Source organism: Rhineura floridana, chromosome 8 (assembly GCF_030035675.1).
Source record: "Rhineura floridana isolate rRhiFlo1 chromosome 8, rRhiFlo1.hap2, whole genome shotgun sequence".
Classification (NCBI taxonomy): domain Eukaryota; kingdom Metazoa; phylum Chordata; class Lepidosauria; order Squamata; family Rhineuridae; genus Rhineura; species Rhineura floridana.
This window is the reverse complement of record NC_084487.1, coordinates 76,151,957-76,170,236: the sequence shown is the minus strand read 5'-3', so window position 1 is coordinate 76,170,236 and position 18,280 is coordinate 76,151,957. Positions and strand designations below refer to the sequence as shown.

Here is an 18,280-nt window from a genome sequence, read left to right as displayed (position 1 = left end):
GGGCACTGCTAGAAGGAAGAGCCCACCACAGGTATGGATCTAAGCATCCCCGGAAACAAGCCCTGTTCCAAGAGAGTGCCCGGTGGAACATTGTAGTGCGATGATCCTCCGGAACGCCATGTAACACAACGCCGCTACCGCGTATGCTCTCCTTACCACTTCGTCTCTTAGCAGTCAGGCGAGGGCAGCAGCCGCCTAAACGCATGTCACTCCCGCAAGGGCTTTTTTCCGCCTGAGCAAGATGGCGGCGCCCGCTGGGCTCTGAACAATGCGGCTGACTCAGAAGCGCTTCTGCTCTGCGCTGCTAGTCACTTAATTATTCTTCTCCCTCTACACGGCCTACAGCGTCTTCCTGAAGCCCCGCCGCCCTGCCGCCTCACGAACTGCTGCGAGGAAGAAGCATGGCCGAGGTAGTGGCACCGCGACACAGCTTTCTCTCCCTCCTGCTTTACATCTGCCATCCCTCCCGCCCCTGTTCTCTCCCACTTCGCACCGCCCAGCCATAGACAGGCGGGTAGTCCAGGGCGCCTCTTCCCACCTGCTAGGCACCACGCCGCATGCCCTGACACTTTTATTGAGGCTCAGGCTGGCGACAGACAGCAGCGCATTGGTGTTGAGAAATAGCTCGGTGCAGAGGGTCTCTACAGGTGGTGAGACAGCTAACGTTTGCAGAAAAATCCTATCAAGCACCTAAAAAAGGATATAGGGTAAAAGCAGTTGGGCACCTAAATGTACATCTGAGCACAGATGTAATTTATTAGCTTTTTTCCTTTCCATTTGGATATGAGCTCTCCTGAAAGGAAAATGCAGAGAGGCTTAATCCATGCTTCACCTATCCTGCTTAGGTTTACAGTTCGTATACCCTACATAAGCACATCTTCCCTCTGGTGGGCATGTGTACTAATGGCACGAGCTAGTGCAGCAGCTGGTCATTCTGTATGTGTTTCTGAGTCTCTGCTGCAGCCCTGAGGCCCAGTCTCAGTGCAGCTCCATCCATTGCCCACCACCATTGAGCAATCTCCCCCAATATTTTTTAACGTATTATTTCTTCTAACATGGTAGAAGTTTACAATAGTTCTCTCCGGTTTCATAACATTGGTGTATGCATGCTGAAACCAATTGACAGGTGCATCTTACCATTTTGCCTCATATCAGAGAATTTGCCTTCTCTGATCATGTGCAGTTTGTTGCATTTTTCATTCCTCAACCATTTTTGTGTTTAGGGTGGAAGAAGGAGAGGGAAGCCAAGTGCCTCATGCTTTTGTTGTTATGTGCCTTCAAGTCGACTATGACTTATGGCGACCCTATGAATCAGCGACCTCCTAAAGCATCTGTCATGAACCACCCTATTCAGATCTTGTAAGTTCAGGTCTGTGGCTTCCTTAATGGAATCAATCCATCTCTTGTTTGGCCTTCCTCTTTTTCTACTCCCTTCTCTTTTTCCCAGCATTATTGTGTTTTCTAGTGAATCCTGTCTTCTCATGATGTGTCCAAAGTGTTTTCTAGTGAATCCTGTCTTCTCATGATGTGTCCAAAGTATGAGAACCTCAGTTTCATCATTTTGGCTTCTAGTGACTCCTCTGCCCAGCAAAACGCTCTTTGTCTTCACCCCACAGTGGTCTCCATATTTTTCCCTCCGCTGCTTGAGCTGCAGTGGGTCGGGGACACAGGTTTAGGTTGTGTTGGTCTCTTTGGAGCCACTGGCACTATCCCAGTAAAAGTGCCCATTACCTTTTCTCTTTAGAGGATTGTTTTTCCATGGCTAGATCTTTTAAGGCAGGCAGGCCTTAAAGTGAACATAGAATTACAGCCTTTAACTTCTAAATTCAATCCTTTCCTTTAAATACCAGGTGATTTATCAATAAATATTATAAAATGTATAATGTCTCTTAAATGTTCAATGTGTCATCATGTGACTCTTATTGTTGCTTGTTATGAGTAGCACACCTACTCTTCAGGATTGTTCAACAAACAGATTCCAAAAAGTATGCTTTAAACTTGTTCCAAACCCTCTGTGGCATGTAATGACAACTGCAGTCACAACTGCAATAATAAAATAACTTAATGGCTAGGTAACACATTACTCAGAAATGATAGAAAAAATATTATTTTAAAATTATTTTTAATGACTAGGTAATGTATTGCTCAGAAATGATAGTTATGAATAAATAATAGAAACTTTGGGTAATAGTTATCCCTTGTATCTTAACAACATAATCCCAAGCAGGTTTATCAAAAGCAACTTTCACAGTTCAATGGAGCTTACTCTCAGGTAATTGTGCATAGGATTGTAGTCTTAATCTTATTTAATGCCTTATTTCCTTTATGTCTCAACTTTCTTGCAAAGAGTCGTATGTGGCATATGTAGTCCTGCACCTCTGCAATATATCCTCAGAATAGCCCTGTGAGGTAGTTTAGGCTGAGAAGGTGACTAGCCCAAAAGCACCCAGTGAGTTTCATGGCTGAATGAGGATTTGAACCCAGGTCTCCCAGCCCCTAGCCCAGTACTTTTATCACTACACCACACTGGCTTTTGCAGAACCTGTTCACTACAGTACCTCTATAAATCCAATATAAACTACCCACTATATTTTTCTTCCTTGGTCTTTTAAACCCTATTGAAATCAATGGTAATGTAAATTATGTTGTGTGCTTTATATTTCCTCCTAAAGGTCAAGAAAGAGAAATATAGCCAGGACTCTTCCAATAATTTGATGGTATAGGTCAGCAGTGATACATTGGGGGAGGCAGAATGGCAGATGGCAAAGTTGGGAGTCATTTCATGGAATGCAGCACAAGCCTGCACGTGTATGCCCACCTGTTGCAGGATGGTGATGCCACCAGCCCTGAACTTGCAGGCACCTTGCCCCATCCTCATTCAGTGAGTGGCAATGTTGCCGTTACTGCAAAAGCACTGCTTTACAGAGTCTGGGATCTACCCTGTGTTTTACTAGAACCCCAAGAGCCACCAACTACAGCCAGCTGCAAAAGACATGCGTCTAGTATGAAAACAGGGCATCTCTGAAAAGTTGCTGAGCAGAGGGTTATCAGAACTGAGATGAGCTCACAGTCTTTCCACACATAGATCTATTCCTACTTTCCATAAGTATTCTTAATTTCAGTTGTCAAATTTCCAAATGGGTGTGTGTCCTTTTGTAGCTATTGTTAAACAGTGGAAGCCAGAAGCGCTTGCTAATTGACTACAAATCTTCCAAGGATCTACCAATAGATTACAGTCTATCTTCTGGCCATCCCTGCACTAAATCATTTGTATGGGCACAGGCCTACCTTGCAGGGTTGTTGTAGCATGGTTCAAAGGAGTGCTTGTAAGAATGAAACTACAATAGCAGAGGTAGGGCTCATTCTCAAAAAAGCAGTGTCACCTTTCTACTGTGTACTCAGAAACTGAGAAGAAAAAATGTGGATTTGCTCATCTCTGTGCAGCTCTTACCTTCTGCATCAAGTGTCATGCATCAAAATTGGACACACCTGATGGTCAAACGCATGATAATGGCTGCCTCCATTAGAAACTGCTGTCAGAAGTAGCTGCATCACATGGTTTTATGGTATCTTGTACGGTTGTAATACTCTAGATCAGGATGGTTAGACTTCAGGTTTTTGGTATTGATTTTTTTATCATTATTATTATTACAAAAATCCAAGATCCACCAACCAGAGCAAGCCACAAAATATATACACTTAGAGTTAAATAATTCTTTGCCCAGGAATTTGTTCTGAGTTCCAAAATTGAACTGAGCTCACAGTATTTCCACACAAAAATCCACTCCTGATTACCCCTCCTTTCTTCTTTTCAGCAGTATAATGGTGGGGTGGTCATTTTCTTGTTTTCATGGGGACACAGGAGTCTGGATACTCACTGATCTTCTGCGAGTCATCCTGAGATACACCAATACATTTTGATCTACGTTCTGCCCACCCTGCATTTAAAGTGCTTTCCAAAAGCTAAACGTTATGACATAGTTCATAAAAAGAGATACTGATGATCACGTTTTGATACTGAGCTACAAACATTTCCACTCAAAACCATAAAAACCACAGCCCAGAGTTTTCCTGTTTCCCAAATACCAGGAAAGGCTTTCCAAGGGACAGAGTATGTTACAGTGGGAGCAGCAGACTGGAAAGCCCAATGGATATATAATTCCCCTCACATTTATATTTTGAGTGTTGTGTATTAAACGCATGATGTCCTCAAGAAAGAATCAGGTGTACCATATTGGAAGAATCATTTCAGTTCATACTCTTTTAAGCAGCTTGTTTTTGTTGCAGCCCCCTCCTCAAAATATTTTCATATATAAATATTCAATATATTTAGGTCTGTACTTTCACAGATTTATCTATGAGTAAGTCCTATTGATCTCTATAGGACTTAAATAGGCATTTATAGGATTGTTCCATGAAAGCCTACATCAAAAACCATACATACTCTAAGAATAACAGGCAATGAAAAATGCAAAATTTTAATAGCTATAATTATGATAGTTACAGAAGTTGGTATTTTCTTTTTAAAAGTTGGCATTTTCATTTTAAAAACATAAGAATCTGCAGGAAAAATGAAAAGAGTAAAACTACATTCCCGTTTCTGCCAAAACTCTTTCTATTGAATGTACCCCTTGATAGGAAATAGTTTCAGGAAGTATAACAGATCCAGCATGCCTTGCCTTGTTGCCAGTAAAAGGGAATTGCTTCAATGGCGCATTTAATAAGTGTCATTGAAGCCATGCAAATGTGTATATAACGGAAACTGTACACTCATTGAATGTTACATATGAATAACTGTACGAGTGTACAGCCCAACTACTTGTGTACCCAGGTACACAGAGTCAGGTACTTGTTGAATGTAATGTGTGAACAGGGCCTTATATTCACCAGAAAAGAGTGAGCAGCCACTTGAGATAACTCTCCCTTCTCCCAGGAATGGGAGGAATTAAGACTAAAAGGGCTGGCCATAACTTAACTGAGCTCTTATATATACTGCTGTTATGTACTTTAAATAGCTGAAGCAAAAAAATGTAATATGGTTTCAAAGAAGTTGGTAGAAAAACCAACAAGAAACAACCTCACGAGCAGCATCAAGGCCTCTTAGAAGAATTGCTCCCCACAGTTAGGATGGATGGAAGAGGGAATGCAACACTTGCAACATACACAAAGCACCCCTGTAGAGAAATGGTTGTATGGTCTACCCAATGGATGGAATGTCTGCAGAAGGTCCAGCAAGAGATCCTTGAATGTGTGCTCCCTACTCCTGAATCTGATCCTGGGTCTGATGGCAAAACAGTGCAGTGCAGGTAAAACAGGTCCCACTTCAAATTAACTTTTGTGCATCTGCCTAGTGAAGCGGTCGACCTCTGACGCCTGGTTTGCAGCAGCTCAACAACTCTTCTAAGCTATGGGACAGGAATGGGGAATCTTTCAATCCAAGGACAACAGTACCTTGTGGGCAACATTCCAGGGGCTGCAGAACAGTGATGACGGGCCAGAACGAAGAGTGGGTAGGGCCACAGATGCGACTCTTATCTTTATACAATAGGCTATATCCCAGCCATGCAATAGTCAGAGGTTTACACACACACATTCCACACACAGGCAAGCAAGAGGCTTTAGTTCAAGAATGCATTCCAGCCAGGCAAAAACATTTCAGGAGGATGTCAAGTATGACTGGTGAGGGGTCTAAGGGCCAGAGAGGCTTGGAGGGAAGCATCCAGCTCCTGGGCCTGTGGAGAACTGGGGTGGTGGTACTATTCAATTCATTACAAGCTGCTCAAATCCCTATTTCAAGGCAAAAATTACGAATTTTAGTGACATCACTTAATGACCCCCTTTAGTCTACCCACCAGTATCTTACTGAACCACCAAGTATGGCAAGGATGATCTGGCATAGAGGAAGATGATGCGTCAAGTGGTAAGGCTCACAGGTTGAGGCTCACAGGGGAACCCCAGTGTTGTCCCATCAATAGTGCAAGGCACCCAGATCACCTGTAGTATCTTAGAGAGTTCCCAGAGTCCTATCATGGTAGTTTGTGAGCTATTCCCTCTGCAAATACCTGCAAGAGGAAGTGGCTGGCTGATAAAAGTGTTCACCTTATTCTGCAGTTTTTGGCTCCTATGGGACTAGGGAGACAAAGATACTGTGCATTATTCTTCTGAATCAGAAGAGGGTGGCAATACTCCAGTTGGGAGGTACTGAAATTCTTCCCCCATTGTCAGTCCCATCCTGTGACAGGTGGCTCTGAAGGAAATTACTTGCTACCCTGAGCTCCTGTGGAGTAAGGTGCAGGATATAAATTTAACAAATTACTACTAATATTATTACTGTTGTTATTGATATCAAGTTAGACTATTGTAGCCACCATGTATCAGCGCAGACCATTAGTCTAGCTTGTTCAGCATTATACCCACTGGTTGGCAGAGTTTCAGAGAGAAGTCTTTTACAGCCAGGCATACCAGGTATTGAAGCTGGGACCATGTACTGCTCTGTTTCACAAAGGAGCCAGCAGACCAGTTGTCAAAGCACCTTGGAGAACTCCTAGTGAACAACTTGTTGTGACAAGGACTAGAAGTCCAATAGCACAGTGGGGAGGAGAGTCTGGCTGGGAGTCCAGAGTCTGTGAGTTCAAATCCCTGCTTGTATCTCCTGGGTGTCAAGGGCCACCTAAAGATCACCCCACAGTGAGTGGCTCAGGGGTTACGTGCCCTGCCACCTGTGCAGCTGTGGGCAAGCTGCATAGTCCCAACGAGCCCAGTTGCCCCCCAGCTGGTAGTTGCCGGACAAGGAAGGGGCTGGCTTGTGCAGCTGTGGCAAGCTGAGCAGGCCCTAGCCAGCTGGGGAGGACTAGCCTCAGAGGGAGGCAATGGTATACCCCCTCTGAATACCACTTACCATGAAATCCCTATTCATAGGGTCAGCATAAGTCGGGATCGACTTGAAGGCAGTCCATTTCCATTTCAGAAGTCCAATGAGGCCTTTTGAGCCTTTGCCTCCACTACCTTGTTCCCAGGCTCTGCCCCTTTTTGGAGAAATAGAATCTCTTAAAGGGCAGACCTCGTCTGTATTCCATGGCCTCCTACCTGGTGTGCACCTGTTGGACTGTGAGATACTGTGAGTCACTTGGTTCCTCAGGCCAGGGAAGGCATCTGAAAGGGTCATGACTGTGATTCTATTGATGCTGTGGTAGCTGGTTCAGTGTCTGTCAGCCTTGGATTCAGTGGTCTCCTAATCATCAGCATTAGGCTCAGAGCCAGGAACCCAAACTGGCTCCTTAACTGGGAATGCTGTAGCCTCCAATTCATTATCCTGACCACTGTTGGACTCTGGGGTCACAACAGACTATTTGCAGAGAAAGTATGCACTCTACTACTGCGGTATATCCTTTCCTTAGGTATGCTTCCATGATTCAAAAAAGCATTTATTCTACAATTCTACATTCTACAAAATTCTGAAGTCTGTCATATTGTTCGTGTTGTCTATGATATTTAGAGCATGCTGGTTTGGAAACTGAAGAATGGTATCCTTGAGAAGTTGATGAGAAAAATGTTTTGCAGTGGAAGTTTGAAAATAGCCTTCAACTGTTAAAGAAGCTGAAAGTGCAGAAGGAACAAACAGAGCTCAGAGTACAAATTTGGGGGAAAGCTGCTATTGGTAAGCATTTGTAATTAATCATGTGACTGCTCTTTCTAAGTATTGTATTAGTGCATTACTCTTTCAGTTTGATCCTAAATATTTCTACACTGAAGTTTAGTGTATTCAATGGGTTTACTTACTAGTAAGCGTGTTTAGAATTACAGCCTTCGGTAGACTGGATCCCAAACCCACTTACTGGAAGTACGCCTCGTTAACATCCCTTGGACTTGTTTCCTAGTAGACATGATCAGGATCAATAGTACATCTTTCTCTTATAAAATGGAGTATAACATTGCCTCCCCACTTGTTTAAAAATGAACTTGGATATTACAGACTGTTTTTTAAATTGAGAGTTTTCTTTCTTTTAATGATGAGAGAATTCTTTGGCCCAGAGGGATCTCTTCAGCCAAACTGCTAATGGAAATAGTTGTGACATCATGATCAGGGATGGCCAGCACCCACCGAGCAGCTTGGATGTGGAAGATCAGGCGGCTCTAGCTAAAAAAACTGGCAACCTCTGCTTTACAGCATCATTATAAACCAAATGATTTCTTCTCATTGTTCAAATTTATTGCCTAAATATCTTACATGGATATCTCCAGATGACAATATATAAGCAAGATTAAGTGATCTGTTAGCTTTTGTTCAATGGCCCATTTCTCTTCCTACATTTCATGCCTTGCTGATATAAGAGTTCTGTTGCATGTACCAGCACTCATGCAGGCACTTTGGTTTTATTCTCTACTGTTTGTATTCCTCAACACACACACCCTTCATTCGTCTGCTTTATTGCAGATCTTCATTTACCTTGCCCGTTTGTGATGCTTTCTTAGAGTTGGCCTGCTTTGCTTGTTTTATCTTTCCACACACACACTCTCTCATTATTTTCAGTTAAGATCTGAAGGAGTTCAAATACATTGCATTTCATTAAACTATAAATGGTGCTTTATAGGCCTTTACCTGTGGCAGCATATCTTTGAAGGTCTGCTTGAGCCTTCAGATGTATCAGCCCCATGGAGAGAAGCAAGCATCATAGTAGGAAAATCGTTCTTCAGGTACCAACTGTATGATACTTCTTTGCATTTTAATGGTAGTAGCATTTCATAGCTTGGTGACCATATTTAATGTAATTCTGTGCATTAATTAATGAATTTTTTCAAACAGAATGTTGATGTTCACCAAATAATGTGGTAGATGCGACTTGTGTGGATCCTGCCTACCATATTCAGTACTGAAGAACTGAGCAGGACACACTTTGAACAAGCTCAAATTGGTAGAAAGGACCATCTTGCTTGTTTGCTCTCCCTGTCCTCCAGTGTGGCCATAAGGAAGCTCTTTCTCTTGTTTTCAGCTAACTCTGGTTTTATGATAATACTTGAACCTAGACAAACTAGTTAGTCTTAACTGTGGTAAAATCCAAGTTCAAGCTGTGTCTTATAATCCCGGTTTGTTTCCTTAAACCATACTTGATTAACCACAGTTTTAGGATTAGACATAGCAATAGACCACGGTTAATTGAAAATTGAAGCTTCTGGACTCCTCTTGATGGCTTCACCTGAGCCATGAATAGTGGTGGGGGGGGTGCATTAGCCCAAAGCATAGTTTAATGTTTTGTCGAAATCACAATGTGGAGCAAGGGAAGACTTGCATTATTTTACAAATTTTACCTCTAACTTGCCATAGCATTATCACATTCATAAATACCCAACACCTCTTTGTACTTTTTGCTATTGTAATTACAGAAAAGTGACAGGAACTCTTAAATGTAAATTGTTAATTTTATAATATCACAAATGGACTTTGTATGACTGAAAGGAAGGAAATAGATTCCCAGTTCAGGAATTTCTTATGTAGGTCCTAATGCACATACAAAACTCATCCAACAGTTGTGGTGGTCAATTCTGCATGCACATGGTTGTTTTTTGTCCCCTCTTACTGTTGTAGGAATTTGTCAAAAAGCACAGCAATTTAGCTATAGATAACTTTTCCCCCCCATGAGCTGATCCAGTAACAGCTCCTAAACATCTCCACATTAAAACTTTATTGTTCCAGTGTGTCTTTGGAGTAGGTTCCCAAGACTAAGCAAGTTCAGTTGGACTATTAGAACTTATTTAGACTCATCCCTACATTTTCATTTCATTGTTAGCCTTGTACTGTAAATATTCTGAATTCTGCACTGTAGATATTCTGACTTCAAGCAACTGAAATGCATTACATTATTTATTTGTTTGTTTTCCTGTTTCTATATGCTTTTATGCTACCGTTTTACTGGCTTTATGTTATATTTTTGTTTTGATGATATTGTTTGTTTTTATGTTGTACACGGCTTAGACGTTTTTAAAATATTAAGCAGTTTATAAATGCTTTTAAAAGAATAAATAAATCAAAATAAATGGCAATTCTAGAAATTCATGCTGGGAACATTCCAGCATACCTTATTGCTGCTCAGCTCCAGTCATTTCATTGTTCTGTTTTGAAGTGAGAGGAACTTCTTTGGTAATAGCACTTGGTGGATTGAGCCTGCGGTAGAGGAGACATTACACCAGCACAAATCTTTGCATCAGCATGTACTTAGCCTGCAGTCCTGGTGTGATGCATGCCTACACAGCAGTTGGTACATCTCACCTTGTGTAGATATTGCTGACACTGCAAACCTTGAAATCAGGCCATTAAGAGTTGTCATTGACAGACTATGTAGGACAGAGCCTTATGCTGATCCAAATTTCTGTTGGGGAAGTTGTACAATGCTTTTTCATTTCATAAAATAATAGGGCAAGATCACATTGAGCATCAGTGATAACTGTTGTTTAAAATGCCTATTTTTTTGTAATACTTGTAAACCTTGCAAAACCTTGTTTGTGTTTTGTCATTCACAGCTTCATCACCAGTCCAGCTGTAGTCCCTGGCTACTTCTCAGTAGAGGCTGACAAAGTGGTTCTAGTGCTGAATGGCAGAGAGGAAAGAAAGATCTCCTACGCCACTCAGTGGCTGCATTATGCCCAAACATTAGTACAAATACACAAGCTGCAGCATGTTGCTGTTGTGTTGCTTGGAAGTGAACAGTGCAGAAATGAATGGATTTTCTCTTACTTAAAAAGATATGGAGGGTTTGTGTAATATATGACAGCCCCTTGGTGAATGAAGAAGATATTTTCCAGTGGCCTTTGGGAGTAGCTACGTAAGTCTTGAATACAATCAGGGAAATATTTTAGAATTTGCATGTAGCCTATAAATTGTGCCTTCAGTATTAAGGCAGAGTTTATATTGAATATATGAAATCTTCATATTTAAGAATCAAAAGTGATTTACTGATTAAACTTAGTTTAATTAAGTGGGAATTCAATCGTAAACACATTTACTTGGAAGAAAGCTCCTTTGGACACATTCAGGACTTACTTCTGGGTCAACATGTATAGGATTGCACTATAAAGTTGGTATCTTCACAGGCTGTGTTCTTTCAGCTAGTATATACTGGCATTTACATAGAGTTTGGTTGGGATTGCAGTGAGCATAATTAAAGAGGTCTAATTTTATATTTTTGTACTATCTTTTCTCACTGAATGGAAGTTGCATAACTATATTGGTAACATGGTGGATCTGAATAGAACAGAATTGCATGATGCATGGTTTTGTTGGCATTTAGGCCGCAGTCCAACAAGAGTGCACAATTGGTGAGGTGGAAAATACTATAGCTTGTGTCACTCTCATGTTGCTCTTGCAGTGTCAGCAGATTTGGGTCCAAAAGGAGGGTTGCTCCCAACACCAGTATATCCCCCTCCCTGTGCAAGTGTGGCATTGCCAGCTTGGAAAGGAGTTGATAAAATTGGTCTTCCTTTGTGACCTAGATCTGCTGTTACTGGAGTGACATAGGAGGGGTATGTGCTGTAGTGGCTTCTATGCTACGAATTAATCTCAGAAGCAAATATTATCAAGTTAGAGACAATTGCAATTAAGTGGTATATAATAAGTTCTAATCTGTGAATGCATTACTAGTACATTTCTTTAGCTCAGTGTATTGTGCCATGTTAAACACTGGCTAAAGCAGGGATGGAGATGCCATGGCCTCTAAATGTGTTGGGCTCCAACTCCCCTCAGCCACAGCCAGCATGGTCAATGGCCAGGGATATCAGGAGTTGTCCAACAACATCTGGGGGACTGCAGGTTGTCCATCCTTGGACTAAAGACTGATAAAACTGCCTAGAGGTAAAAACAAACAAACAAACAGAGTTGTTGCATGTTGTACTGGGTGAGCTACACTCTACTCCACTGATGTGAAGGTTATAATTAATGCTGTACAACTAAGATGGAAGAAGAGAAAAGACATGGGTACTTATTTCCGTGAATATCTTCCATAGAAGGATGAAGGCCAAATGAAAGAGCTTTTGAATTAACATAAAATTAATTACAAAAAAGTAAGGCTTACACTTTAATTTCTGCATATTTTCAACATGCTTACTTATAAAGGAAGTTAGAATGTCACTTTCAAAGAAACCAGTGCCTAAGTTATTTCATCCAGCTGACACTGCTGGCAAGAAAGTGGATGTAAATCAGGAACTGAAATTTTTAAATAAAGTGAAGGCAGAAAGGCATGGAAGAGGGTGGGATGAGAGATGAAGACAGAGAAGAAGATAGATTGCTAAACACAGTCCTATGCATGTCTTCTAAAAAATAAGTTCCACTGAATTCAATGAGACTTACTCCAAAGTAAGTGTGTATAGGATTGTAGCCTAAAGTAGGCATAGTGAAATTTATTTATTTATTTATTGCATTTGTATACCGCCCCATAACCAAAGCTCTCTGGGCGGTTTACAACAATTAAAAACATTAAAAACAAATATACAAATTTAAAAACACATTTTTTAAAAAAGCAATTTAAAAACACATGCTAAAATGCCTGGGAGAAGAGGAAAGTCTTGACCTGGTGCCGAAAAGATAACAGTGTTGGTGCCAGGCACACCTCATCACAAAGATCATTCCATAATTTGCAACGTACAGCTCAATAAACATGCTGAGAATTGTAGCCTTGATGCACAAATGGTTCAAAATACATTTGTCTTTCTTTTCCTCCAGCTGCCTTCTACATAGCCATTGTTTCTTAATTACAGTTACAGACATTTTCCTGTAGTTGAACCAAGCTGGTCAATGCTCTACACACCAAAGTTGTACCAGTGTAATTTCCTAGGAACCGTTTATAAGAATTCAACAAGAGAAACCCTAATAGAAGTACTGAAACAAAGTGGACTTGATAAACTTTGTTGGATTTCAGCCAGAGAAGAGTAAGAACTATAGTTTATAAGAGCAACATTTTTAAAAGATGAAAATATTGATGTTTACCTTGATTGCATCAGCATAGTGAGATTAATTTGCAATCATTGCCTGGGTGGGTGGGTGGGTATGGGTGGGGAACAACGGAAATTGTTGGATGGCATGATTTTGTGGTAAGTGTTCAAACATTGACACTTTCTAAAAATGCAGTTGTTTTTGTTGTTATGTGCCTTCAAGTCAATTACGACTTATGGCGACCCTATGAATCAGCGACCTCCAAGAGCATCTGTCATGAACCACTCTGTTCAGATCTTGTAAGTTCAGGTCTGTGGCTTCCTTTATGGAATGCAGTATGCACTGCAATTCTCATGTAGAGTCCCAACATGTGGATGGAAGCTCTACCATTGATCTAATTTTGTATGTATCATGTCACAATATGTTGTGAGTAAACAAAAACATGTACAGTGATCTTTTTCATTCCTGTCTAGTTTTACGCTCTAATATATCCTATGGCCATTAACTTTGTAACAATAGGAAGAGGGACAAATTCCAGTTGAGCACCATAATACCATAATTTTTATTTTCTTCAGGTGAACTAACAGTCTAGGTAGTCCTTATCAACTTGTAGAAGATGCTTTGCTAAGCTTTTTTTGTTGGTAAGATTAGATGGCAACCTTGTGAAAATAATTTTGCTGCTTGTTACTTCCTTTTAGAAAACTGCAGGTTATCCCATCTACTTTTGTACTTTGTTTCTTTGACAAATAACTTGGTCCTTGGACTGATTGCTTTGTGCTATTGATTTTTTAAAAAATAATAATAAAAAATCACTTTTAGGAAAACAAAAAATGCAGTCCTGAAGTAATTATTAGGTTGCAGAACAGAAATTAATTTATAATGCTTGGGAGATTGAATTTAATTATTTCATGTAATCTAAATCTGTACAGTTCTCAAGAAAATTAAAAAAAACATTTTTGCTTGTTAAGACATGCTCTTGCCCATACATTTTTGCTTGTTAAGACATGCTCTTGCCCAGACATAAATACTTTTGGCAGATTATTTGTGCTTGAATGTCTGACTATAACCTTCATTTCTGAATCTTAATTATAGTGAGTGATGCACACAGTTACAATCCTATGCCTTTTTTTTTACTAAGAAGTCCCACTGTGTTCACTAGGGTTTACTCCCAGTTAAGAGTGTATAGGATAGCAGTCTTTTTTTTTTTTAATAATTTTTTTATTCAAATTTTTCAAAAAAAACAAACAAAACAAAGTCAAAAAAACATACAACAACAAAAAATAAAAATAAAATAGTTGACTTCCGATTTGTCGCAGATCAGCTATAAGTATATAATATACATCAAACCTGTCCCTTAATGTATACATACAGAATCCCTTTTCTCCATAGGCTGTCTTAGTTAATCGTCAAAACCCAGTATCATCATTTTATTTTGATCTTTCAACAAAAAGTCTAAGAGAGGCTTCCATTCCTTAAGAAATGTATCTGTCGATTTTTCTCTAAGTAGACATGTCAATTTATCCATTTCTACTAAGTCCATTAATTTCAATAGCCATTCTTCCATTGTTGGTGTTGATTCCATTTTCCACTTTTGTGCATATAATAGTCTTGCTGCCGTAATCATATATAATATTATTCTTCCATATTTCTTTTCTATTTGTTTATCCATAAAACCCAATAAAAAAAATTCTGGTTTTGACTGAATATTTATCTTTAGAATTTTTTGCATCTTCCTACCTATCTGTGCCCAAAATGATTTTGCCTTTTTACACAGCCACCACATATGATAAAATGATCCTTCTTGTTTACATTTCCAACAAACATTAGAAACATTACTATACATTTTTGACAACTTTTCTGGAGTCATGTACCAACGGTACATCATTTTATAAAAATTTTCTTTAAGATTATAGCATAGTGTAAATTTCAAGCCTTTTTTCCACATATTTTCCCATTGATCCATTTGTATGTTATAACCAAAAATTTTTGCCCACTTTACCATACACTCTTTTACTTGTTCTTCCTCCATATCCATTTTCAGTAAGAGTTTATACATTTTCGCAATTATATTTTCATCATTTGTACACAATCCTATTTCAAAATCAGATTTACTTATTTCAAACCCATACATTTTCTTGTCCATTTTATATCTTTCTAACAATTGTAAATAGGCAAACCATTGAAAACTATATCCTTCCTTTGTCAGTTGTTCTCTCTCTTTCATTATATATTCTCCATGTACATTTTCTAATAGTTCTTGATAAGTTAACCATTTCTCTTTTCCAGCCATTTCTCTTCTGTAAAACGCTTCTTGACTTGAGACACATAATGGTATTTTCGAATAAAGCCTTGGTTTATATCTATTCCATATTTTCAACAAAGGACGTCTTATAAAATGATTGTTAAAGTCTACATTTACTTTTACTTTGTCATACCATAGATATCCATGCCATCCCCACTTCAAATTATGGCCCTCCAAATCCAATAGTCTTTTATTCCTTAATAAGATCCATTCCTTTATCCAGACTAGACAGCAGGCAGCAAAATAAAGTCTCAGATTTGGTAATCCCAGTCCTCCTCTTTCTTTGGCATCTTGTAGTAGTTTAAATTTAACTCTTGGTTTTTTTCCTTGCCATACAAATTTAGAAATATCTTTTTGCCATTGTTTAAAAGGTAAATCAGAGGATATTACAGGTATTGTTTGAAACAAAAACATCATTCTCGGTAATACATTCATTTTTATCACAGATATTCTACCCATTAATGACAATTGTAGTTTATCCCATCTTAGCAAATCTTTCTTAATCTCTGTCCATAATTTTTCATAATTATTATGAAACAACTTTGAGTTTTTATTTGTCATAATGATACCTAAATATTTCAACTTTTTCTCTATTGTAAAATCTGTCTTGTCCATTAACTCTTTCTGATCCCTTAAAGTTAAATTTTTCACCAACATCTTTGTTTTTTGATTGTTGATCTTAAATCCTGCTAACGGTCCAAATTCTTTTAATTTGTCCATCAATACATTAATTCCTTCCAAAGGGTTTTCTAGTACAATTATCAAATCATCAGCAAATGCTCTCAATTTATATTCTTCTTTTTTTATCTTTAATCCCGAAATTCTTTTATCTTGCCTTATATCTCTAAGCAGCACTTCCAAGACCAGAATAAATAAAAGGGGAGATAAAGGACATCCCTGTCTTGTACCCTTTTGTATTTCACATGAATCCGTTAAATCTCCGTTAACAATTATCTGAGCCTTCTGAGATGTATAAATCGATCTAATCCATTTTATAAAATTGTCTCCAAAATCCATTTGCTCCAAAACCTGAAACATAAATTTCCAATTCAAATTATCAAATGCTTTTTCAGCATCTAAAAAAATCAAAGCTGCTTGTTTATCATTTCGTTGTTCTAAATATTCCAACACATTCAAGACATTCCTGACGTTGTCACGTAATTGTCTTTTAGGTAAAAACCCTGATTGATCTTCCTGAATAAATTGTTGCAATATTATTTTCAATCTTTCTGCCAAGATCATTGTAAAAATTTTATAGTCATTATTCAATAGAGATATTGGTCGATAATTTTTTGTTTTAGTTAAATCTTGCTCCTCTTTAGGTATTAATGTTATATTAGCATTTTTCCAACTATCCGGTATCTTTCCCTCTTGCAGAATAAGATTCATTGTAGACTGTAAAGGTAGCAAGAGTTCTTCCTCCAAACATTTATAATACATTGCAGATAACCCATCTGGTCCTGGCGCCTTTCCTAATTTAATTTTGTTTATAGCTTCAGATATCTCTCTTGACGTAATAGGGCCATTAATAACTTGTCTCTGAAAGTCTGTAATTTTAGGCAAATTCTGTTTAGATATATACTCTTCTATTTTTTCAGATGGAATTTCCTGACACTTGTACAATGTTGAATAATATTGATGAAAAATCTTTTTGATTTTTACATTATCTGTCAGCGTCTCATCTCCTTCTTGTATCTTTAAAATAATATTTTTTGACGTTCTTTTCTTAATTTATATGCTAACCATTTCCCAGGTTTATTTGCAAATTCAAAAGTCCTTTGTTTAGCAAAATTTAGTTTCCTTTCAATTTCTCTAACTGTCAGCATTGATACTTGCTTCTGTAACATTTTAATTTGATTTACAATAGAAACTTTAGATGGATTCTTTTTCAATTCTTCCTCTTTTTGTTTTATTTCTTCCAAAATTAATTGCATTTTCTGTTGTTTCTTTTTTTTTTAATTCAGAGTTACATTTAATAAAATATCCCCTCATAAATGCCTTACTTGTATCCCAAACGATGTTTTCACTTGTTCCTTTATGTAAATTATGTTCAAAAAACTCTTTTAATTTCTTCTTACATTCTTGTACTACTTTGTCATTCTGTAATAATGATTCATTTAGTCTCCATCTAAATCCAAGATTTTTTTTTTTTAAAGTTAATATCACAGGATTGTGGTCCGAAAAAGTTTTTGGTAATATATCCATTTTAAAAATATCCTTCGCTAGGATTTTAGACATCCAAATCATATCAATCCTCGAGAATGTTTTGTGTCTTTCTGAAAAATAAGTAAATTCCTTTGCGTTATCATTTATATATCTCCAGGTATCCACCAATTCTAAATGTTCCATCAATTCAAAACAAATCTTCGGTAATTTACCCTGTGTCTCTTTGATATTTTTTTCAGAAAGCCTATCAATTTTTGGTGAGATTACCCCATTCCAATCACCCATGACACACCAATGATCATATGAAAACTCTGACAATTTTTCCATAAGTCCTGTGTAAAACCTTGTTTTATCTTCGTTGGGGGCATAAATACCCACTACCAAAATGTTTGTACCCTGTAAAGTAATTTCAACTCCCACAAATCTACCACTATCATCCAGTAATACCAATTTAGGAAGCAATTGTGGGTTAATGTAGAGAACAACTCCATTTTTTTTTTTTTGGTCCAGCCGAAATAAATTCTTCACCCAAATTTTTACAAATCAAATATTTGGAATCTTTCTTCTTAATATGAGTTTCTTGTAAACAAATTATATCCAATTTTAATTTTTTCAAATAATGAAACACTTTCTTTCTCTTCTGCGCCGTGTTGGCTCCGTTTATATTCCAAGTTAGATATTTGTAATCCATCTTTAAGCGTGTATTTTAAAATGTGCCTGATGCTCCTTTTAATCCATCATCTTCCTTCCCCTCCTCTGCATATCTTGTTGACTTTGTTCCCCAGGAATTATATCCATATCTTTGAGTTTATCTTCATCCATATCTTTTGAAGCTTTTCTCAAGAAGTCCCTTGCTTTTTGAACAGTATTCAATCTATATTTCTGTTGTCTGA

General features: G+C 38.3%; 1 protein-coding gene across 1 annotated transcript; it reads left to right on the top strand.

Moving 5' to 3' along the window:
* The first annotated feature begins 268 nt into the window (after positions 1-268).
* On the top strand, positions 269-12,919 carry RXYLT1 (ribitol xylosyltransferase 1). The gene is given in 6 exon segments (XM_061637822.1): positions 269-413; positions 7,496-7,657; positions 8,592-8,694; positions 10,516-10,748; positions 10,751-10,817; positions 12,745-12,919. Coding segments are annotated over 6 exon segments (885 nt in total).
* The last annotated feature ends 5,361 nt before the right edge of the window (positions 12,920-18,280 follow it).